Source organism: Equus asinus, chromosome 8 (genome assembly GCF_041296235.1).
Source record: "Equus asinus isolate D_3611 breed Donkey chromosome 8, EquAss-T2T_v2, whole genome shotgun sequence".
In the NCBI taxonomy this organism is placed as follows: domain Eukaryota; kingdom Metazoa; phylum Chordata; class Mammalia; order Perissodactyla; family Equidae; genus Equus; species Equus asinus.
The window spans coordinates 28031462-28055704 of record NC_091797.1 but is presented as its reverse complement, the minus strand read 5'-3'; the positions used below and the strand labels follow the sequence as shown (position 1 = coordinate 28055704).

Below are 24243 nucleotides of genomic sequence, written 5' to 3'. Positions count from 1 at the left end.
CCCAGCTGACCCAGGGGCCATGCTGTCACTGCACCTCTCCCTGGGGACTTCGACAATGTCTGCCCATCAGCTGCTTCTGCTTCCCCCACAGATGTGTGGACTTCTCAAGGGCAGGGCCCTGCACTCCTTTGTGTGCCGCACCCCATCTGAGCAGTTAACCTACAAGGATCCTTGGAATTTAAAAAATTAAGATCATACCTAAAATATTTTTGAAATATGCAGATTCTGGTTTCAGAGCAACCCACTTTAAACTCCCCCACCCAAATCTTGGGGCTGTCCCAGTGGCAGCTCAGTTCACAGGTCCCACATGAGTGGCCAAGCCAGCATGGAGGAGGGGACCTGACACCAGCCTTCAACAAGGCGGAGCCAGCACCATCTTGGCTTTTACCACCAGATGCCGGATAGCTGGGAGTATGGAGACCTCGCTCTATAAAAGTATATGTTTTCTGTTGTCCCTATAAAACAGTTGAGAGAACACTTGAGGAGAAAATGTGAATTAACATCATTGGGAGGGACCAGAGGAAGAAGCCAAGAAAAGTTGTCACCACTGGGACCCTGCAAGAGAAAGAGGATGGATCACAGCATCAGCCCAGGCTTCCTGCAGTAAGAGCCCGAATGTGGCAGGGCCACCAGGATTAAAGAAGATGCTATGCGTTGTGCACCTTAAACTTACACAATGTTATATGTCAATCGTGTGTCAATAAAGCCAGGGGAAAGGGCTAGATCTGGAGCATTCTTGTGAAGGAAAAAGATTTTCTTGGCAAGAATCCATCTAATGGAGAAGACGAGAGCCCGTGCTCCTGGCTTAATGTTGTGAATGACTTGACTGGATGGAAACAGTGACTTGGATCATTTGTTCATTAATGAATTTCTTAATAGACTCAATTTTTTCATAAATTATTTACTGTTGACTTTAATGTAACCTGGTAAAAAAAAAAAAAAAAAGACAGACAGACATGGCTGGCTACTTTTTTAAGTCATGAGAATATATTTCCTGCTTTTTTAAATTATTTGTGAGGAAATTCACCTTGACATGTGTAGTTTTCAGTGGCCCATCAGTTTTCAGGAATCTACTTGTGTAAAAATGGATACAAACCCAGAGACTCACCTGGTGCCAGGAACACAGCAGGTGCTGACTAATGCTTGTGGAAGAAGGGCTGAGTGAATCCCTCATTCCCGGCACCCAGGTGTCCAGCCCAGCCAGCACCTAACGGGCCTGGGGAGGTGGGGAAAGAGTAAACCTCAGCCCAGGCCGAGCGGAGAGTCCGAGGGTCTGGGACCTGGGGCGGCGGACTCTGCCCAAGCCCACAGCCCACTCCTGGCTCCAGTGGTCCCGGCATTGAGTGAGACTCATTGCCCTGGGTGAAGACACAGTCCCTGGGATACACAGCAGTTGACAACATTAACACACCAGCAGGCAAATGCCAACATCATAACCGAAAGAAGTGACTTACAACTCCATCCTCTTGTTTAAACCTCTACATCTTGGACCCACGAGCAAGATATGAGACGAGAGAAAATATGGCAATGTCAGAGGCCAGCACACTGAGCTGGGCTTTGTGATCCTGGGCAAGTCATTCCCCCTCTCTGGCCTCAGTTGCCTTACCTACAAAAGGAGAGGCTGGACAAGTTGATTTTGATGGTCCCTCCCAGTCCAATTCTGTAGTTCTGGGTTGGGGATGATGAGAAAAGATATGGGGTGTGGGTTCATCCTAGAGTGAAGTCAAGGATGGAACAGTCCCTGGGAAGCAGAAAGGGGCCGAGGGTTTTCCTACCGACACTTTTGCCCAGGCCACCTGCCTGGCCCCTTCTGGGGTGGAAGTGTCGAGAGCTCAGGCAAGACTAAGCCAGGAGTCTCCCAGCTCATGAGCTGTCACAGCTTTGAGTCCCAAAGTCCGAGACCCTTATCAGCTTCTCCTGTAGAGTGACTCAGGGCCGGCTCAGGCTCACAGGACAGGGGCTTTCCTGGCTGGATGGATGCAAGAGGCCAAGGTGGTTTCCTCCTTCCAAGAAAGAAGATGCAAATCCAAGAAGCTCGCTCCCCATGCCCCACCCGCCCCCACTCCCACTCCCCACCCCTGCTCAGAGGCCCCAGCCAGTACTGGGGGTTGGGGAGCAGAGAGGAGAAGCTGAACCCGTAGGACAGAGGCACTGTCATGCCTTAGAGCAGCTTTGGCTTTGCAGCGTCTTCTTAGCTAACCCGATTCAGTGCTCCTCACAGAGCACTTCACAAAGATCCTCTCAGAGAAATTTCCTGGCAATCCTGTGAGGTCAGGTCAGGAGTAGCGTCCTCATCTTACAGATGAGAAACCTGAGGCTCCAGAGGTGGAACGACTGCCCAGGTCACATGGCAGACACGGGTACAGAAGCACAGGGGGCAAGCTTCACTGGGTCACAGTCACAGAGTCACCAAAGGACCGAACACTGAGGACAAGTGGATTGGGCCAAGGGAAATGAACTCTTCAGCAAAGATGCTGAAGACAGAGGGGTGGGGCGCTGGCTTCTGTTGAGAAGCGCCCAATACATTCAGAGGCCCCGAAAGAAAACAGGCGACAGCACTGGGCTCTGGACAGGTGTCCGGCTCTGCAAGCCCCTGCCCCGCGTCCCTGTCTTCAAACCTCGGGCGCTGGTGTGTGAACTGAATGAGAGACAGTCTAGGTTAGGACCCTTCGCACAAGGCCTGGCACCTAGCAAGCCCTTCAGTGTCAGGAGTCATTATTGCTTTTATTACTGAGGCTGAAAAGCAGTAATTCTTTTTTCCATCTCACGCATCAGCCCCCTGAGGGCGGGTTTTCAGGAGCAGGCCCCGTTCACAGATGAGGAAAGCTGAGGCTCAGTGCTCCCTTCTTCTGTAAACCGAAGGAGTTGGGTGGGATGCTCTCTCAGCATCTGTCTTCCTCTCCCAAGCTGGGCAGGTACCAAGGGGCAAGGCAGGGAGAGAGTTCATTTCCTGTGCCCCGCTTAGCCCCAGGGCTGCCCTATCCGAAGAATGATGCCCCCCACCAACGTCCCGGATATGGGGCCTCCCAGTTCTCGGCCCTCCCGGGTCCCCAGGCAGCCTCGAGGTCCGAGCCAACAGCTGTGATCCCGTGAGTGCAAAACTCAGCTGGGAGTGCCCACTTGCCCTGGGAGGAGGGAGGGGCCACCCTGCAGCCAGCTGCCTCCATGGGAGACTCAGGCTCTGCCCATCGGTGCCGGGTGCCCGGAGTCCACGTGCCCCTCATGGAGAGACTGCCCGAATCTCCTCCTTAAAATCTGGCCTGTCCTGTTCCTGGCTCTCCAGCTGCTCCAGGCGGCTGCCCTTGTCCCGGGTGATCTTCCCGGGTGTCTTCAGAAATCTACAATTGAGGCCCCAGCAGCAAGTCAGCCCCCACCCTCCAGCTGCAGGGGGCTTCCAGCCCACTCGACCGCAGCCCCTCTTCCCCTTCGCACCTTGGCCCCTAGTCTGCTCACCTGAACAGGAGTTTCTGCCCGGGCTCCTTCTTGATGATGTTCAGCTTATAGTAGTGGCGCAGGGCACGCGACATCTTCTCGTAGGTCATGTTCACCCGGTTCTGGAAGGCAAAGCAGCCCCACATCACCCCCTATGCCCACCCTGCTCCTTCCAGGCCTCGGTTTCCACATCTGGAAGGAACAGGTTAGACTGGATGGTTTCACAGCCCAGGGTTCTGTGAGGGCGATGAGAGTTCTCTTGAGTTTGGAAGGAGAAAGGCAGGGGGAAGTCAGGGGAGAAATAACGGAATGGTTCTCTCACCTACCCCGCTGAGAACCACGGGGCGGGGGTGAATCACATGCTGCTTTTACATGGCAGTGTCCCAAGGAGTAACAAGTAACTATATGCTTAGTCAGAGGGACAGCGTGGCGGCTGGCATGAAGGCCTTGCCACCAGCAGCGTGACTTTGGCCAAATCATTGTTTCCTCTCTTGGGGAGTGGGCAGCGCAGAGTAGGGGCAATGAGACTGGGCTTTGGTGTCAGTGAAGCCCCAGCTCCACCATTTGGCAGCTGTGTGACCTTGGATAAGTTTCTTCACCTCTCTGCGGTTTTCCCGGCTATAAAATGAGGATAAAAACATCTGTCTCACAGATTTGTTGTGAGGATTAAATTAGTGAATGCATGAGAGCACTTAGCATGGCGCTGGGCATGTCGTATGTGCTCACTAAACGGAACTGCTGCTCTCTGGGCCTCAGTTTCCCTCCCTGTACTATACGGGGATTGGACCAGATAAGGATGCCCAAACTTCCGTCATCCTATCTACCACCAGCACTGCTGAGAGGCAACAAATAGAACAGAGCATAGAGCCACGGGGTCTGGTTTCAAGTCCCTGCTCTGCCACCTACTGGCTGCAAACTCTTGGACAGGTTGATGAGCCGCTGTGTGCCTCAGTTTCCCCATCTGATAATACCTGCCTCACAAGGTCGTGGCGAGGATTAAATGCGTTAATACAGGTGAAGCCCTCGGAGCGTGCGGGGCAATAAATGCTGTACCACCTTAGGAAATGCTCAGACTGCAGATTATCAACATTGGTGATAGTTTTCTTTAAAAGATTCATTTTTTTAACTTAAATGAATTTATTCATAGACAAGGACACTTGCTTTATATCACCACGGTAAGTCATGACATTAACATAGCAGTCAAATTTTTAAATTCTAATTCTTACTAAAATAAATATTTAATTATTAGAATTTGGAGCAAACCACCCCAAATCCCCTGGCAGACACCCATTTTGGGTGTGGGTGTTCCCCATGTTGGGAATGCTGGCCTCAGTCGTCCCCAGGCCCTTCCAGCCCTGACACCCAATGCCCCTGTGGGGACTGAGACCTGGGTTTCTGTCTCAGCTTCCTCCAGGGAACAGCTTCCTCATCCGGCCCAACGGCCCCACAGCATCCGATGCTCAGTTCATGCAAACGAGCTTCGAAAGGCTCAGATGCTGAGCAAACGTGGGACTGAGTGATCAGAAAGCAAGATTCCTGAGTTATGGGGTCAGTCCCCATCCTCAGGAAGCAACAGCCTTTCCCTCAGGATTTCCCAATATAAAATGATGCCAACACTTCTGGGGCTGCTGGTGAAACATTCTGTCAGTTGAGGACTGTCCCCTAGTGCTGAGGGGTCCACTCTGACCCCCCGCCCTCTCCTCTGCTGGATGTGTTGACACCATCCCGCCTGCTGGCTGAGGTTCACCTTGTGGTTTCCCCAGAGTCTGGCGAGCCCATTTGGATCCACAACTCGGAAGATCTTGGCATTCTTGTCTTCCCACCTGATGTAGGGCTCGTACCTGGTGTCAGAGAGCAGCTGGTACACGTAGTCCCACAGCAGCCGGCAGTCTGTAATCGAGCACAGGGGCTGCAGACAGGGCACTCGCCTGGAGCTGTGAGGCAGCACGGGGGCTCTGGGGCTCCAGAGGCTGGGCCCAGACGTGCGGCAGGACAGTGAAGGTGACAGCGGTAACAGGAACGGCCACTCGGGGGCTCATTACTCAGCATCTCATTCAATCACCCCAACCCCAGGTTATCCCCGGAAGAGGAGAGGAAGCCGGCTCAGAGGAGCACAGACGGGTCCTAAGTCGCCCAGCTCCTAAGCAGCAGGCAGAGGGGGAGTTCTAACCCAGTTCTGCAGACACCAAAGGCCCCTTCATCTGCGGGCAGGTGGTGGGGCAGGCAGTGGCCGCAGCCTCCCAGTCCGTCCCTGCCCCTGGCCCAGTCACTCAGCCCCCTGGATCTCTGTTAAATAAGGTTCGTAACATCCATCCCCTTGAGCCCCCGACGGGAGGTTAGGGAAAATCAAATGTGCCGTAGTGGAGGCAAGCGGCAGAGGGCGCCTGGGAGCAAGACCTGACGTCCCACCCCAGGCTGCCTGCGGGGTCATTTCAGCCGGTCACCCAACCTCTTCCAAGCCAGTGTCCTCTCACGGGGTGACGTGAGGATTAAGGAACACAAGAGACCAAGGCACCCTCAGCACGGTGCCTGGGAAAGAGGAAGTGCTCTAAGAATGTTAAGCATTATTATTAAAAAGACCAAATCATTGCGTTTTAGTGGTTCCCAGCCATTTCAGAACCAGGCTTCTGCCCCCTCTGTGCTGTCTTAGAATAAATGTCGGAGCCCCGCCATGACTAGAAAACACCCTTTGGAAAGGCGGGCAGCTTATCTGTCAGTCTGTCTGGCTGCTTGTCTGTTGGTCAATCTTTTAACAATGAATGTGGAGTGGGAGTGTATCACCTGGTTAGAGCTCAGGCTCTGTAGCCAGACCGCCTAGGTTCACAACCCAACTCCACGACTTACTGCTGTGTGGTCATGGGGATGTCACTTAACCGCTCTGTGCCTCATTTTCCTTACCTGTAAAATGGGGATAACAATACTACCAACCTCAAAGGGCTATTGTGGGATTAAATAAAGGCTTTAGAACCATACCTGGCACATAGTAAATACTCAACTATTTAAAAACAAATAAAGTTTTAAGGGGGGGATACTCCATGTCAATCTGACTGGCTGTGACTGGCTAACTGTCCGTGTCCTGGAGACAGGGTGGGCTTGGTGATCCAGATTGCGGCCAGAACACAGGATGGTCATCCCACACCCCCACCACCCAGGACAGACCCTCTTACCCCCCAGATCTAAACAACCCTCTTCCTTGTCACCTCTGGGACTCGGCCTCAGCACACATCCCTCCAGGCCGGGGACACACCCTCCTACTCACCGGCGATCCTGCCGTCGATGGGGGCCCGCGGCATCGGGGGGCGGGGGCAGACCCCCTCAGCCCTGCAGCCGAGCTCCGCACAGTGAGGCAAGGTGAGGGACTCCTCCCTGCCGAGGGGCCACCTGGCCAGGCCGGGGGCATCTGAGTGGCTCAAGGAGCTGGCAAGCCCCAGGTTGGGTGGCAGCTGCAGGAGGCCCCTTTGGGGGGCCACCTGAAAGGGCCCGGTCCCCTCTGTAAGCAGATGAGCACTATTGATTCTGTGGTCCCTGAGCACCCCCAGCCCAGACCCCCCTCCACGTCCTTCCTGGGAGCCCGTGGGGAGCACCCCTAATGCTCTTCCTCCATCCTGCCCCTGGTCAGTGGAGGCAGTGGAGGCCTCGGGTGGGGGCCAGACAGCCCAGGTACTAACCCCGGTTCCCACACAAGTATCTTAATCTCTCAAACCTGTTCCCTCATCCGTACAATCTCTCACAAGGCCCAGGGGTGACAGAGCCAGGCCCAGAGCCCAGGGGCCCTGATTCTCCATCCACCCAATGAACATCTGTTGAGAACCTTCCATGAGCCAGGCATCATTCTAAGAATCTTGGGAACACATCACTGAACTCAAAAGAGCCCTGCCTCCATGGAGCTTATATTCTAGTTAGGGTGGGGCTGGGCTAGGGGGAGAGAGAGGATTAAAAAAAAAATAGAAACAGTATACAATGCGGCTGGGGTGGGGGCAGGGAGGGGAGGCGGGGAACGAAAGCACTATAAGGCAGATAGAGAATCCTGGGAAAGGCACAGTTGCCCACTGATCAGAGAAGGCCTCAGTGACATGCTAACACTTGAATAGACACCTGAGGAGGTAGAGGAGTGAGCTCTGTGGGTGTCTAGAGAAGAGAATGCCAAGTAGAGGGAAGAGCAAGTGCCAAGGCCCTGAGGCAGGCGTGTCTCTGGCTTGTTCAATGAACAAGGAGGCCAGTGTGGCTGGAGCAGCATGACCAAGGGGGAAAGGGGTGGGAGAGGATGGCAGAGGGCAGGGAGGTTATTGTTAGGACTGTTGCTTTGACTCTGGGTAAGATGGGAGCCACTGGAAGCTTTTGAGCAGAGAAGTGGCAAGACCCGACTTATGAAGCTCTCTGGCTGCTCTGTTGAGAACAGATCATAGGAGGTGAAGAGAGGAAGCAAGAAGACCAGTGAGGGGTGTCTCCAGAGGTGATGGGGGCTGGACCACGGCAGCAGTGGAGGGGCGTGAAGCAGCTGGATTCTGGGTAGATTTAGAAGGCAGAGCCAACAAGATGTGTTTACAATGGGATGAGGGTGGGAGAGAAAGAAAGCAAAGATGACATGCAATGTTTTGGCCCAAGCAGTCGGAAGTATGGAGCTGGGTTTGCTGAGACAGGGACGCCTGGGAGAGGAGCCCGGCTGGAGAGGAGTGAGGAGTCTGAGGAGCTGTTAGGGCTCAGATGCCTGTTAGAGACCCAGGGGAGGTGTGCAGCAGACAGCGTGGGGTGAGCAAGTCTGGGATTCAGAGAGGTCCGGGTATACACGGAATCATCAGCACTAGATGGTATTTGACACCTGAGACCAAATGAGATTACCCAGGTCTGAGTGCAGACAGAGAAGAGAAGAGGCCCCCTGCGCCCCGGGGCACCCCAACATCTAGAAGTAGGGGAGAAGAGGAGAAACCAGGAGACTGAGAAGGGGCAACCGGTGATGTGTCCAGGAAGCCAAGGGCAGAGTTTGTGGGGGCAGATGGCCCCTGGGTCGAAGGCTGTGAGAAGTCATAGTGTATGATAAGGACTGAGAGGGGACATGGACAGCCCCATGCTCAGGGCCCTGGAGACCCTGGGCAGAGGGGTCTCCATGGAGAGATGAGGAGAAGAGGAAACTAGTCGCCACACAACTCTTTGCTGGAGAGGAGTGAAGAAACGAGAGGAGAGGCACAGCTTCTCAGACGGCCACAGCACCAAGGGCCGCCAGGAGGGTCCAGAGGGCAGAGGTCAGGTGAGGAGGCGGGACAGGGAGGAGGGGGGAGCTGGCCCACACCCGGCCTCTGTCACTGCTTTGCCTGGAGGAAGCCCTGCCTCCACCTCCCAGTGAGGCCCATTTCGGGGAGGGTCTCCGCGCAGAGCCGCCTCACCTTCCTGGAGGCAAGGGCAGTGCTGGGGGGGTATCTTCTGCCTGAAGTCTCCTTCAAAAAAGGGCCCACACACCAGAGCCCGCCGCTGGGTCTTGATGTACTGGAGCAGCTCATACAGGACGTCACCTGGGGGTGGGGGCGGGAGGGCAGGCTGCTGACCAGGCTGGCGGGGAGGGCTGGCCGTGTTACCCTGCCATCACCTGCCTCTCGGAGGAGGACAAGCATGTCCCGTCTCAAGCTTAGCGCTGATGGAGATGAGAGGTCCTAGTGTGGAAACGGGTGGGGAGACCAGGGCCGGGGCGACAGGGAGGGGAAAGTGAGAGGGTGGGACAGGCCCCTGGGGCTCTGAAAATAAGCCCCAAGCGGACTCCTTTGCTGCAGGCTCTAGCTGGGAACCACCGGGCAAACATCTGTGCAAAGAAGGGCGTCTGCAGTGCTGGGAGGTGAGCACGATCCTCCCCAACTGACGCCCCACCTCTCCCCTTGGACCTAGCCGGGTGTCCATCAGAACGCTCCAGAGGGAAACCAGGGAGTTCCCCTGACCTGAGCCTGGTGCGCGAAGCCGGAAGTCATCCTTGGTGAGGATGCAGAGGGCGCGGCCGTTCATGTCGAACCCGTGCTCCCGGGTGGGCTGCAGCGCGTACTCGCCCTCGGCCCAGCGCAGCCAGTGCAGCACGTCCTCCCTGCTCCAAAGCGCCGGCTGGATGCCTGCAACGCGAGGACACGGGCTGGGGGGCGGGCACGGGGCGGGGGGCGGGAGCTCTCCCCCGTCAATCACTCAGCCTCCTATCTCAGCCCTCACTTGAATGTCGCCTCCTGGGAGAAGCCCCCTCTGAAAGAACATGCCGTCTGAGCAGATGCTCTCCTGTCCTGCCCCCCACGCCCCGACACTTTCTCTGTCACTGTGTCTTGTCCTTTTCCTTCCTGGCACCTTACTCTCTTTGTAATTACATTTTACATTTGATAAAATCATGTGTTTATGTTTACTATTATCTACACATTATATAAGTAATCACTTATTTATTTTTGGTACCCCTCCCCCCGGGCCTGTTTACCAATTATCCACTCAACAAATGATTAATGAGGAACTACTATGTGCCAGGCACTGGGCTGAGCGTGCTGGGCACACTGCTGTATGCATTCAGCACCTAGGACAGTGCCTGAAACACAGTAGGTGCTTGAGAGTGTTGAGTGACTGCAAGAACGACCCAACAGTCCTATGAAGAAGGTGTTAATATTACTGTTTTCCAAATGAGGAAACTGAGGCTCCCAGAGGTGAAGGCTCACCTGAGGTCACACAGGTGCATGCGGTACAGCCAGGCTTGCAACCTGGGTGTCTGGTTGCTGTATTCTTTGCTCTGTTGTGCCAACTCAGATGTGGGTTCCCTTGGGGAACGGCCCAGGGGACAAGGGGGTCTCCTACTCCCAGACTCGGATCATGTGCTCTCATCTCCAGCAACACTCAGCCAGGTGGCTGCTTTCCTTTATTCCCCGACACCTCTATTCGCCTGGGCCTGTGACGCTCCTAAAACCAATCCTCAGCCCACCATCAGGGTCGCCTCTGCAGAGGCTCGTTCTGACTCGCTTGGGCCCTCAGCACTCTTCCTTCATGGGCCCTACCTCCACTAAAAAAATTATCTTTTATGACTGCATTGGTATAAAGAGGAGGATACTGTTATATATTAAAACATTTTCTTCTGCCTAAAAGTTCATTTTTTTCTTCCAATTTTAAAAGAATTGGAACATTTTCCTGGGCCCCTCACAGGGTCGGGCCCCCGGCACTGTGCCCACTGTGGTGGGCCGGCCCGGTGGTTCGCTGTGTGGGGGACGTCTCCTCCCCAAGAGCTCCTCGTCCCTCTCAGAACCCCCAGCCGTGTGAGAGTGGAGGAGCTCAGGGCTCATCGGGTCCAGTCTGACAGGTAGGGAAACTGAGGCAGAGGGGAGCAGCGACTGCCCAAGGCCACACCATGGCAGTGACAAAGACTAACCCAAACTCTGACTGCCTTGTTCCCACACTGGTGTTCATGTCTGAAGAAAGAAAGATGTGCGTCATCTACTCATTCATTCAGTCAGCCAATACCTAACAAGCAACAGCCATGTGTCACACAAGGTGCCACTGCTGGGGACATGGCACAGAGCGAGGCTGGCAGGAGGGAGGGACCCCAGCAACCCAGGACTCGCCAATGACAGTCCTCGTCAGCGGCACTAAGAGAAGGGGCACAGAAAGGAGAGCAACGTGGCCCGCCCTGGGAGGAAGGGGACCCTCCCCTTGCTTTATTGTGGGACCCAAGAATGCATAAAAGGAAAGAATAAATGTCTGAAATCAACCGAAAAATTATTTAAGGGGAAAAAGAAAATAGAGATGACAACTGGCCTGTGCGGTACTAGCTACCACAAAGCCATGATGTAATCAACATCTGATCGCATTAACCTAAGATTGACAGGTATCATTGGAAATGACGAGGGAGCCCAGAATTCTGTGTGTGTGTGTGTGTGTGTGTGTGTGTGTGTGTGTGTGTGGAAAGTTAATACATGACGGAGGTGAGATTTTAATTCAGTGGGAAAGGATAGTTAATTTAAGATATGGTAAAAACCACAACTGGGTCTCCACCTGGACAAAAATATATATGGACCCTCACCTCCCACCATTCACAAAAATCAATTCAGATGAATTAAGGCCTAATGAATAGAACAATAGAAACCTCAAAAGAAGTAGAAATAGGAAGCCACATGCCCTAAACAAGGGTAGGGGAGACCTCAACCATGAAACAAACTTGGAAGCTATAAGAAAAAATGAGGGGCCGGCCCCGTGGCTGAGTGGTTGATTTCGCACACTTCACTTCGGCAGGCCAGGGTTTGCCGGTTTGGATCCCGGGTGCAGACATGGCACCACTCATCAAGCCATGCTGTGGCAGCGTCCCACACAGAAGAAACAGAATGACCTACAACTAGGATATACAACTATGTACTGGGGCTTTGGGGAGAAAAAAAAAGTGGAAGATTGGCAACAGACGTTAGCTCAGGGCCAATCCTCCTCACACACACACACACACAAAATGAAAGACACATTTAGCTACCTTAATTTTTGTATGTGTGGCAAAAGATATCATAAACAAAACTAAAAGAGGAGAGATTTGGGGGAAATATTTGGAATGCGGATGGTAGATAAAGGGCAAATGCCTATCATAGGTCAAGAGCATCTCTAAATTGATTTTTTTTAAAAAGGACAAAAAATCTTACCAACAGGTCGCAGTGGAGCAGGGTTTCCCAGCTTCAGCACTACTGACACTTCAGGCCTGAGAATTCCTTCCAGTGGGACAGCATCCCTGGCCTCTACCCACTAGATGTCAGCAGCACATCCCCACCACGAGTTGTGACAACCAAAAACGTCTGCAGACATCACCACATGTCCCCAAGGGGAGGGGAGCAAACTCCCCGCCAGATAAGAACCTCTGCAGGAGAGCAGATCCACTAAAAAAAACTATGGTGAGACAGGTCACCTCAACAGTCAGGGACACGCACAGTCAGAGAAGAAGGAGGCGTCATTTTAATGAAGACCCCGCACCCGGCAGGAACGCAGGGAAAAGGCTGCCTTGCTGGTGGAAAGAGAAACACAGAGCCTCTGTGGGAGATCAGTCTGGCGGTTACAGAAGTGAGTCACAAAAAGCTGAATGGTGTAAAACTCAGAGACCACACGATGGTGACATTCAGGTGTCAGGGGCGGCTGCCAGGGCCCCGGGGGCCAACTGGCAATTGCTTTTTTATGGGGTCGCCTATTTCATGATGTTTGAGGCTGTCTCTGATTCCTGCATCAGAGGTACATTTTCCTGTGTTTGGCCAGAGGGTGGGGACGGATTCCACAGCCTTCTGGCCATTCTGCCTCCATGAAAACACTAAAATTACACTAAGAGGGGAAAACCCTGAACTTGGCAGACATTATCAACAGCAGATGTGGTCCTGCTCCCAGGCCCAGAGAGACAGGCAGGGGACTTCCCAAGCTGCGTCTGAGGGACCCTGAGGCCCCACACAGCCCACAGGAGCCCCTGGAGATGATGCCTGTCATCTTCCTGGAGTGGAATTTGGTTTTTCTTTCACTGCCTCCTGCTCTCTTCTACCCTCACCTTTCAGCCCATTGCTGCCAGCACTTCCAGTCCAATAAATAAAGAGAGGGAACCTTCTTGTTCCTCATGTCTTCAAAGATGTTAATGTCAAAAGGCTTTTCCAGGGGGCTGGCCCAGGGGCCGAGTGGTTAAGTTTGCATGCTCCACTTCAGCAGCCCAGGGTTTGCTGGTTCGGATCCTGGGTGCAGACCTACACACTGCTCATCAAGCCACGCTGTGGCACCATCCCAGGTAGGAGAACTAAATGACTTGCAACTAGGATATACAACTATGCACTGGGGCTTTGGGAAGAAAAAAAAAAAAAGAAGAGGAAGACTGGCAACAGATGTTAGCTCAGGGCCAATCTTCCTCACCAAACGGCTTTTCCAATAGGACTTGATCCCCAGGAAAGGACCAACTTCCAAGAGTGGGTCAGCCACCAAGGCCTCAATCAAACCAGCAATGGGTCAAAGCCCCTCACACCAGTGGAAATGCCACTCACTGGATCAGCCACCTGGCTCTGGGCCAAATCCCCAAGCTCAGGGTCTGGGTTCCAGCTGAGCCCCTTGCTAGCCAAGTCACCTCATCAGCCACTCAACCTCTCTCAGCCTTAGTTTCCTGCTCTGTGAAGTGGGGTAATAACATTGCCTCTCTGGGCTGCTGTGCTGTTTGCGGGGCAGTGCGGTGCAGTGGTTAGGAGCTCAGCATTTCCACTCCAAAGGAAAGACCATGGTGGACACGTCCACAGAAAGACATGTATGCGAATGTCCACAGTGGCTCTGTTCACAGTAGAAAATAACTGGAAACATCCCAAATAGCCATCATCTAGAAAATGGACAATCAAATTGCCATGTTTTCACGCAACAGAATGCTGCTTGCCAACAAAACAGAAAGTACAAATGACGGCTACACGCAACGCGTGGATAAACCTCAAGGATATTACATTGAAGGAAAGAGGCCAGACACAAAACTACAGTCAATAGTTCAGTGCTAATAAACAGTGCTAATCTAGGGAGAGAAAGCAGAATAGGGGTCGCCCTGTGGAGGGGAACTGACTGGGAGGAGACAGGAGGGAACGTCCCGGGCCGTGGAAATGGCTGGATCTTGATCTAGATGCCCTCAGCTACATGCACATGTACGTCCATAAAAATTCACGGAGCTGTACACTTAAGATTTGCACGCTGGACTGTATGCAAATTATACCTAAAAAAATAAAAAGTAAAAGTAAAAACATACAACAGCAACAAAAAGTACCGATGATGCTGCCAGGTCAGCTGTAAATGCCAGGAACTAAATGACTGTGTCTCAGTTTCCTTATTGTCATGAGGACGATGACAAAAATAGTACTAGCCACACAGGGCTGTCACGAGGATTCTAAGAGATAATCACTTTAAGACCAGTGTCCAGCACGTGGGATGTCCTTTCCAAGGCAGATGGAGCACCTGCTGTTCGATGAGGTAACACGTGTAAAATGCTTGGCAGGGACCCAGCACACCTGAGAGCTCAACACACGCTGGCGAGTGTTACCTAAGGTGCTCACTGCCCCCCCAGAGGTCTCCCTCCCAGTTACTGGGGTGAGCCTCGCTGGGTCTCCCCTTCCTGGTCTAACCCCACCCCAGGAGCCTCACCTGCAGACCAGCCCGTGGCTGCTCCCTCTCCCGGCAATGATCCATCATATTTTCAGTTCCTTCACATCTACCATCATTGTCTCTCAGGACTCTAGCCTGCTCTCATCTTACTCTCTCTGCCCCAGTGACTCGCTCACTGGGGATTTCCAGCTTGGCCGGCTCCCAGCTTCTGGGACAGATCCAGGAAGAGCCCCCAGCTGGCGCAGTCTCTGAGGAACTCTCTGCCCAAGACACAGCTGGAGGGCTGGGATGTCTCCCTGAAGAGTCAGCACTCCATCCCCCTCACCCCAGAGCAGGGACTCTCCTCCTCCTCCTCCTCAGTTGTATTGTCCTCCACTGCCCTTACCACTGGGCTTAGGGCTTCCTAGGTAGTCCCCCCGCCCCGCGCCCAGAATGTCAGCTCCGCAAGGCACACACTGCCGGTCTCAGTCCCTGCGGCATCTCCAGCACCTAGAGCAATGCCTGGCACATAGTAGACGCTCCATAAACACAAACGATCTAAATGAGTGAGCTGAGCAAGCAGTGAGGGGCCTGAGAGACTTATAGGCATGCTGACCAACGCCCTCTCCTGCCCCCCAGCCCCACCCCAGCCAGGTCTCCCTTCCTACAGCATCTCTTTCACTCTCTTGCTCAAGAAACTAACATGGCTCCCGACTATCAACCCCACCAAGTCAAAACCCCTCTGTCCAGATTTCAAGACCCGCTCGAGCCGCCCCTCCCCACCTGGTGAAAGCTGTGTCCCCCTACTCCTTACCACACCCCTGCAGTTTACTAGGTCAGTGACCTCCAGAAACAACAGAGTTGGACCAACCTGTAGCAACCAAATAGAACTAGCAGCTGGCTTTGACCTACGGACAGGATCCCCAGGAGGAACGCAGGAGATGATGTAAAATGCTTGGCTAGTCTCCTAAAAATGGGAGTTGTCATCATCTGATGCTGGAGGCTGTTGCTCAGAGTGAGTGACAGCTGTGGGGTCTGAGGTACACAGGCTCGAATGGCAGCTCCAGTATTTTACTGTGGGTGACCATGGACAAGATATTTCCCCTCACTCTACAGCCAGTTTTCACATCTGTAAGGGTGGGGATAATACAAGAATCTACTTCCCAGGCCTATTTGAGTGTATTAAATCAGACAGGTATACAGAACGCCCAGCACAATGCTTGGTCAAGAATAAAAACCCAACAAATGGCCTTTAGTATGATTATCAGCGTCTTCACTGGTGGAGCTTGCCCCAAACAAAGGAACTAGCTTGTTTCTCTACCATGACGACTGTGGTTTAGCAATTACCATTGTCCTTAGTTGACTGCATGTCACTGTCTGTCCAGAGTCCCCTCAGATCCATCCCCCCATTGCTTGTCCTGGTTGTCTTGGCTGATACTACTTTTCTTGGTAATCATACGTGGCTTTCTGGTTGTCACCAGACTGTGGGGGCAGGGCCAGCACGTACAGTTGTGTTGTGTACTGCACAAAGGCACTGTCTGATGGGGAAATAGGAGAGTGGGGATGTGGTCAAGCCAGGCTGGGTTTGGCTTGGCTTCTTCCCAAAGAAGGAGTCAGCTTAGGGGTGGGGAGGCTTTTTGTCCTCAAATTGTTGGTTTGGGGAATCTTTGATCTGTTTGTTGTTGCCATATTCCCTTTCATTGTCAGGTGACAGCACCACTGTCAATACGCACAGCTTCCAGAACATTCTAAGTTTCTAGTCTCCATGCTCCCCGCTCCATCCCATCTCCCTCTTTTACACCTGCATCCATCTAATTTCCTGCTTCTAATATGCCACAATCCAGGGCAGCATTTCTCAAACCATCCTTTTTTTTTTTTTTCTTTTTCTTATTGATGTAACGTTGGTTTATACCATTATATAAATTTCAGGTGTACATCATTATATTTTAATTTCTGTGTAGACTGTATCATATTCACCTCAAACCATTCTGACCTCAACTCACAGTAAAAAATACATTTTTATATCATGACCCACACACACGTATATGTAAAGAGCCAAATCAAAGTATTCATGAAATCATAGCTACCACTACTATCTATGATGTACTCTGAAATGTTCTATTTCATTTTTTAAAAGTTGACCTACTAAATTGATTTTCCCTCCTTAGTGAGCCTTGACCAACACTGAAAAATCACTGTTAGGACTCAGCTGCATAAAATGAGGCCCTTGAAAGCACTTCCAGCAGCAGCAGCCCGGCCTAGGAGTTTAATAGAGATGCAGATCTCAGGCCCCATGCAGACCTGCAGAATCGGAATCTGCATTTCCAAAGGCTCCAGGAGACTCACGTGCACGTGAAAATTTCAGGTACCCTGGTCTGGGATTCCAGGAAGCCACACTGGCAGAATTGTATCAAGCACTAAAATCAGTGCTGGGGACTCTCTCATAAGTGAAGGATGTGAACCTGAGCAAGGGCACGAAAAATATGCTGACACTCGCCAAGGGCCCTTTTCCCTTGTTGTATGCTGCCAGGGAGCTGAGGAGAGGTGCCAGCCCTTTGCCCTAAGTGACATCTGAAAATCAGAGGTGGCGCTGTACATCTCCTGTGGCTTAGTCACAGCCAGGAGCTCTGAAAGTCCACTTCAAAACACCAGGATGTCTCAATCCCTCTGCATCCAACAGCGGGAACTTCATAGAGCTTTTTTCCAGGAATAAAATCCTAGAAAATGAAGAGACTCCGGACCTGGGTGTGAGGCCCCATGAGGCCATTAGCATCACAGATAACTTTTGTTCTCTCTCTGTCATTGAATGAGGCTGTACTGGTGACCATCTCTAAACTGCCTCCTCTCAAAATCCCCTGAGTTGTCCCTTGAGGTGGCATCACCTCCTCCATTCCCCCCCCCCCCACCCCCCAGGGCAGGGGAGGAGCGAATCCTCTCTCACTGTCCACTTGCACAGAGGGAAGTATAGTTGTGAATCTCCTTTTGTGAGTGGGGGACACCCTGCTAGAGCCCCCCTGGACCCCACCCCTCCATCCCAGCCCACCTCCTGTCTCTAGACAGCACAGTCATCCTTGGAGTGGACTTTCCATGCTCGACTGCACATCTTTGTTTATTTCAGGCAAACAAACACGGGCGAGTGCGCTCCACAGGGAAATGCCTGGTGGGCTGCACTTGGGCCGACTCCCAAAGCCGAGCAAGATGAGTTTTGTCTGTTCACCTTCCCATGGAGGCAAATCAGCCCTGAGGATTAGAATGAAAGCTGGAGGTGGAGGAGGGAATGGGGTGGGTGACTTGGAATAAATGTCAGAGAGATGCCCAGCGATGGAAACCTAATTTCCAGAAATGTGAGAAACGGGCTGACATCACCCCAGCCATGTGAAAGGTCAAACCCTCATTTGGTGTCAGCAGTTTGCTCACTGGGGATGTTGTCTACAGGAAAATGACTCATTTAGCATACCCTATCTTTTAAGACTGTTAGATATTTACTAAGGGCCAGCACTGTGTTGTCTGAATATTTTCAGAAGTAAATATGAGTCATGGAATCTAAGACGAGAAGTATGGGAGGTGCTGTTGGTGCCCCGCCCATGGCCCTTGCTCTCACCTCTACACTCTGGGGGCGGCAAATGCCGAATGCCGGCCTCTGACTCTGCACCTGACTCAGCCCGTGCCCAGGGCACCTGAGAAAGCTGGGAGTCAGCACCCCTGGCAGCAGCCCTCATCCCATCATGCTTGGGAAGCGGGTGGATATAGACCAGCTGCCTTACCCCAGCGTTGGGATAATTCAGGGTAGGCTCTCACTGTCCCCCGAGGTCCCCACTGGGACTGAGCTCCAGGTGCCCACAGTGCCACCTGGCCCAACAGAACGTTCTCAGACTTCCTTCTCTCCTCTGTGGGGAAGAATTTCAGGGTCTGCTTCTGGAGAAATCTAACCCAAGGCAATAGGACTGTACCTCAGGAGCTCTTAATAGGTCATAATGGCCCTGTATCCCGAGTTGAGTAATCAGGGAACAGGCTGGTTTACAAGAGGGAAGACATTCCTGTCACTAGAAAGGTGCAGGAAGACCGGGTGACCATCTTAGAGGGGCCCCACCAGGCTTCAAAAAATTAAAAGGCTTGTATAATTGTATTTACCGAGGTGGTGATTAAACTTTCTAAATCCCCACTGCTCTTCCCGTGCCCTCTCACCCAGGGACCTTGAGCTGGTGCTGGGGGAAGGGAGAGGAGGGAAGCTTACACAACCTCGGGCAGCGCACAACCTCCTGGGCCTCAGACTCCTCACTTGGAATACGAGGGAGTTACCTGAGGCGACATCCAGGGTCTCTCCCAGGGTCGAAGTTCTAGGACTTGGCAAGCTGGTTGTGGGAGCGGTCTTTGAATATCGCGGGAGACAAGAGGGGACAATCCAGAGTGCCCTGCACAGAAGCCCCTCCCTGTCTGAGGCTCCGTGTCCTCAGCTGCCATGAGGGGACTGGGTTAGATGACCTCTAAGAGCCTTCTCAGCAGCAACAGTCAGGGTCTTCAGGACTGGCCTCAAAGTCCTATTTTCCTTGTCACCACGGCTTGGCCTGGGAATGGAGCCTAAATCCTACTCTCTGTGTAACTGTTGCCAAACATCTCCTTGTAGCAGCCCTGAGCCCCCAAGCTACTGGCCAGGGCTGGCATTTGGACCAAATGAAGCAACACAGGTTCCTTACAGAGCTCCCCACCCCATCCCCAAATCGCACTGCCACTGGGGTTCTCTCACGTCCGGGAGTCCCCATCTTCCTTCTAACGCTGAAAAGACAGGCTCTGCTCCAGTTAAAAGAATGCCAGGCAGCGGACGGCAGAGGTATTTGGGGGCAACAAGCTCTTCCCAAGGCCTGTGAAAAAAAATACCCCACATTCTGCTCAGTTCTGTCAGTGGTTCAAAAAGCAGGTTGTGGCCAGAAAATTGGAAAGATGTGAAATCAATAAAGCAGTGTTCCAGCCTCCAGGCCAGCTGAGCAGGAAGGGGCCAGGACGCTTTCCAATCCAGGTTAGACGTGACTGCCCTAAGACCCCCTCCCAGAATAAAGATCCCACCGGCAGTCAGCTAGCCACCTATCCCATGATTTCCACGGCTTGGGAAGAACATTTAAGAATCTCTTAGAAGATCATCAGCAGGACGGAGGTTTCGCCTTAGCACGGAGAGCCTGTGTGATCCTGAGCATGTCACTTAGCTTTTCCACCTCTCAGCTTTGCCGTTTGAAACACAGGCACAAATATGTTAATCTAAGCCTGCTCCATGGCCATGAGTTTCCTGGGGCAAGAGCATTACTTAGGAAAATGAAATGAAACGATACCACCAATACATTTCCCGTGGTCATCTTTGGGTGGATTTGATTGTTCTATATATTCTTCTCATGCTTCTCTGCCATTTCCCAATTTTTGATTACAAGCACATGCTACTTTTATAACAATAAAAGTTAAACATAATTATTTAAAACAGGGCTCTACACACATACAGTTGTTCACTGTTCAGCCCCATCTGGCTTCCTCACTGGCAACGTCCCCACCTCTTTGCCTTTAGGCTGGAAGGGACCCAGCAGCTCATGCATCCTAACCCTCATCTGACCAATGAGGAGACCACCCGCCCTCACGTGTGGCCGTGTCAGCTGTACTCCCCACAGGGAGAACTCACATTTACCTGCTCTGACCTCCTCACCAAGGAAAAGGCAAAGATAATCCAGCAGAGAACTAGCAAATGGAGGAAAGGCAATTCCTTAGATCAAGAAGTTTATGCATCACATTTACGTCCTTTAAACACATCGGCCTTCCTCCTCCCCTGTACTCACGGAGTCTTCCTGGCAGCTTGCAGATTGCCCCCTCGCCCAGCAGGTTCACTCGAGAGGCACCTCGGGCTTGGGTCTGGGTGCCTGGGGAAGGTGTGGCTGCCTCAGGGCTCACAGGAGAACTGGCCAGTGCTCCCTCCTAGAGAGAGGAAAACCCAGGGCCATGAAAGTCGAGCACCTTGGTGAAGAGTCAGTCATCCTTAAATGTATCAATAATTTTTTTCAAAGGGAAAGAGCATCTATCTCTGCATCTACTTTAAAGGTGGGAACCAGTGGCCGGCCCCACGGCTGAGTGGTTAAGGTTCTACACGCTCTGCTTTGGCGGCCCGGGTTTCGCGGGTTCGGATCCTAGGCACAAACCTAGTCCATCATCAGCCATGCTGTGGAGGCATTCTACGTACAAAGTAGAGGAAGATTGGCATAGATGTTAGCTCAGGGCTAATCTTCCTCAAGCAAAATTTAAAAAAAGAGGAAGACTGGCAAAGGATGTTAGCTTAGGGTAAATCTTCCTCACACACACACAAAAAAGGTAGGAATCATGGATGTCTTCAGCTTGTCAACATCTTGTGCAGACTGGACACTTGATAAATTACATCTTTCCCATTCAAGCTTTTCATGCATGTGCCTAATCCCAGCAGAGGGCTCCCCTGCCAAGACTTGACTTGTAAGCTAGAAATCTGAGGACCTAGGACTCACTGGAACCTTGGGGAGAAGACACAGGGAACCTGAGGGGCCAGGATACAAAGACCTTAAATCAGAAATAAATAAACAAGTAAATGTTATTTTCAAAAGAGAAAAAGAAAGGATAAATCTCTGAATCCCAAGGTCCCATCAAGTAAAGTCTGTATCTTTACAGCTTTACAAGCTGCCCAGCCCCCAGAGGTGAGGTGGATCATCCATCATGATGAGGGGATGAAAAGAGTGACAGAATTTTGTAGAAACAGGAGGATCCTGGGGGCTCATGCTCAGCCAAAGGCTGCCACATCATGAAAAGTAAAAGTGAAACCAGTCCCAGCAAGGGTCATTTTCTCATTCTAGGATCCTGAAGAGCATTACATTCATCTCTCGGTGTCTGAGGAGAGCCATCTGCAGAAAGACTGTGGATCTGGAGCCAGTGAAGCAAACTCCAGAAGCCTTGGCCAATGCAGAAGAGGATTCAACACCTTTCGGGTAGCTCTCGCTGCACTGCTGGTGGGCTCCCAGTCCTGCTGCCCCAGTGGATGCTGTTTCCCAGGTAATCCAGCCTCAGAGGTTGCCACCTGGCCACTGGGGCTTGCCAAGCTGGAGACCTAGGACCTGCAGGAAGCTCCTTGTCTGCTCCTCCACCCTCTTCCAGGCATGAGGAATGGGGAATTCCAGGCTGTGACTGCCTGGAAGAGGCCAGCTGGGGAGCTGCTGAGGGTTCGAGCTCCGTGCTTCAGCATGAAGGTCAGGGAGAGGTCTGATAAAATTTGGATGTGAATATGGATCTTAGAGATGGGGAGGGAGAGGAGAAAGGTCTTGGAGGTGGGAAGTGGGCCCGGATCTGGGGGTGGTTCTGAGGCTCCTAGGGAAACACGGCAAATGGAGGGCAAATGGAGAGGGACAGCTAAGGAGGGAGGCCCCTGCGGGGCTGCGATTGTCAGCTGTGAAGGTCTGGCTTGTGTAGGAACTTCCAGGGACTTCACATCTGGTTGATGTAGGGGTAAGGAGGGGGTAGGAGGAGCAGTATAAAACGCAGAGGATTTCAAAGAGAGAGCGAAGGGCTGGAGGTGAGTCAGGGGCGGTGAAGGGTGGATGGTGAAGTTTGGGAACGCGTTGGAAAGTAAGATTCCAGCCAGAAAAAAGATCTGAAAAAATGGGTACGGAAATTGAGGTGGTGGAGAAGGGATAGGGGGCAGGTGGCTCCGCGGGCGCGCTGCGTGGTTCAGCCGTCAGGCTCTTACCTGCATTACAGGTGGAGGTGAGGGAGCCACCCGGCTGTTCGTCGCGAGAGCTCCACTGGCTGCAGCTGCTGGGCCCTAGGCCGGCGCTCTCAGGCGTTCCTTCCCCAAACCCTCACTTGGCCCCGAAAACTGGAAGGTCGCGTGGGAGGAATCTCTTTCAAGAAGCGCCGGCTGGCGTGCGCTTGGGTTGCCAGGGCGAGCAGGCGCCGAGGGCTCTCCGGTAATTGCTATCCTTCCGGGAAACGAAAACGAAAGAGCGGGATCCGGCTTCCACTCCAGCCCCGGCGGGCTCGGGGGAGGGCGGAGGCTGGCCCCGGCGGGAGCGGAGCCCCAGGGCGCTGTCCGCTCGCGGGCAGGGAGGCGCCAGTCCTGCTCCCATCCTCTTGCCGGTGGACAGCCCCTCGGGCAGCCTGACCCCGGCTCCTAGGGTGACGCAGATGGGATTCTGCGGGATCTGGGGAGCCGAGGGAACCCCTGGTCCTGCGCTCCGGACAGCGACAGACCAACTTCATGTCACCCTGTGCGTCTCTGCAGATGGATGAGAGGGGGCTTCCCATGCTGTCCGCCTGGACCAGGTGCCTCGCCCCTTTAGGCACGAGTGAGCTTCCTAGCTCGACCGGCTTCCGCCTGCCGTTTGGCTCCACTGCCCTGGGCCCAGCGCCACCATCAGAGCGCCTGTGGTGCTCCTGACCGAGAACCAAGTACTCAGTGGATCCCCACTGGCACCTGTCCCCAGGCCTCTGGCTGCTCCAGGTGTGGCGCCCATCCACCCATCACCCGTGTGCACCTGCCTCAACTTCCGCTGCCTTGAGGGGAAGCCAAGAGAGCTTGTAAGCACTAAAGTAGACACACTGCCAGAGAAAAGGAGGGAAGAAACCTTAATAACCTGCCAAAAATCTAACGGTGTAGATGCTGTTATAAAGAAGGCTTAGGACCTGCCATGGTGGAGCGGTTACGTTCACGCCCTCCGCTTCAGCGGCCCAGGGTTCCGCCAGTTCCCATCCTGGGCGCAGCATGTGGCACCGCTCATCAAGCCACGCTGAGGCAGCGTCCACATAGCAGAGCCAGAAGGACCTACAACTAGAATATACAACTATGTACATGGAGGCTTTGGGGAGAAAAAAAAAAGAGAGAAGATTGGCAACAGATATTAGCTCAGGTGCCAATCTTTAAAAAAAAAAAAAAAAATTAGAGGCAGGAGACAGAAAAAGCCATGCCAAGAAAGAAAAAAGAAGATTTAGCAGTGATATACCATGAGCTCCTAGAAACCAGTAAGAACAAGGCCAGAAACCCAAGAGAAAAATGGACAAAGGATATGTATAGACAGTCCACATAAAACAAAATGACGAATGGTCCTTGAACATAGAAAAGGATGCTCAGACAGACTCACTATAAAAGATGTGCAAATTAATTATTCTGAGATATCATTTTTTACCCATTAATTTGGCAAAAATTCATAAGTTTAATAACATAATCTGCTGGAGAGGCTGCAAGTAACGGGCCCTTCACTGGATGTGTAAAGTGGTCCAACTCATGGCGGGCAGTACATCAGGATGTAGCAAAGTCACAGATGACATTCACCCTTCCCCCAGCAATCCCACTATTGGAAATGTATTCAACAGATATACCTGCACGTATTCAAAATGCCCATGGCTATTTGTTTCAGCACGGCTCATAATGCCAAATGATTGGAAACAACCCAGGCATCCATTACAAAAGGGGCTGATGAAATAAAGTATGGTACATCCATTTAGCAGAATACAGTGCCGCGTCTGACAGAGCTCTCTGTGGACCATGGCAAGCTCTCCAAGGGGCAGTCCAGCACAGCACTGAGGGACTGGGACTCTGCGGACCCTGTCTGGCTTGGAATCTCAGCTATGCCACTTACTGGCTGTGTGCCCTTGAGCAAGTTAGTTAAGCTCTACGCTGCCTCTCTCTACTATTACCTCAGTTTCCTTAACAATAAAACAGAGCTAATAATAATACCTGAGTCATAAGGTAGTTATGAAGAGTAAATGAATTAACAT

The 24243-nt window shown here is 52.5% G+C and overlaps 1 protein-coding gene across 1 annotated transcript; it reads right to left on the bottom strand.

The window, feature by feature from the left end:
* Positions 1 to 896: 896 nt before the first annotated feature.
* On the bottom strand, positions 897 to 22356 carry ETV7 (ETS variant transcription factor 7). Its single transcript, XM_014830964.3, has 8 exons — positions 22217 to 22356; positions 20295 to 20430; positions 9357 to 9521; positions 8814 to 8939; positions 6692 to 6922; positions 5180 to 5322; positions 3454 to 3554; positions 897 to 3338 (listed from the first exon to the last, which is right to left on the bottom strand). The coding sequence occupies exons 1-8, from the start codon at positions 22220 to 22222 to the stop codon at positions 3221 to 3223; spliced, it is 1026 nt and encodes a 341-aa protein (XP_014686450.3). The 5' UTR covers positions 22223 to 22356; the 3' UTR covers positions 897 to 3220.
* Between the last annotated feature and the right edge of the window lie 1887 nt (positions 22357 to 24243).

What these genes read in the sequence shown, in the direction of transcription:
- ETV7 (XM_014830964.3), bottom strand. An exon ending in CAAGCTGCCAGGAAGACTCC is followed by an intron (nt 9,522 to 20,294) that starts GTGAGTACAGGG and finishes CTCGCGTTGCAG; the next exon opens with GCATCCAGCCGGCGCTTTGG. An exon ending in CATCGACGGCAGGATCGCCG is followed by an intron (nt 5,323 to 6,691) that starts GTGAGTAGGAGG and finishes GCTCGATTACAG; the next exon opens with ACTGCCGGCTGCTGTGGGAC.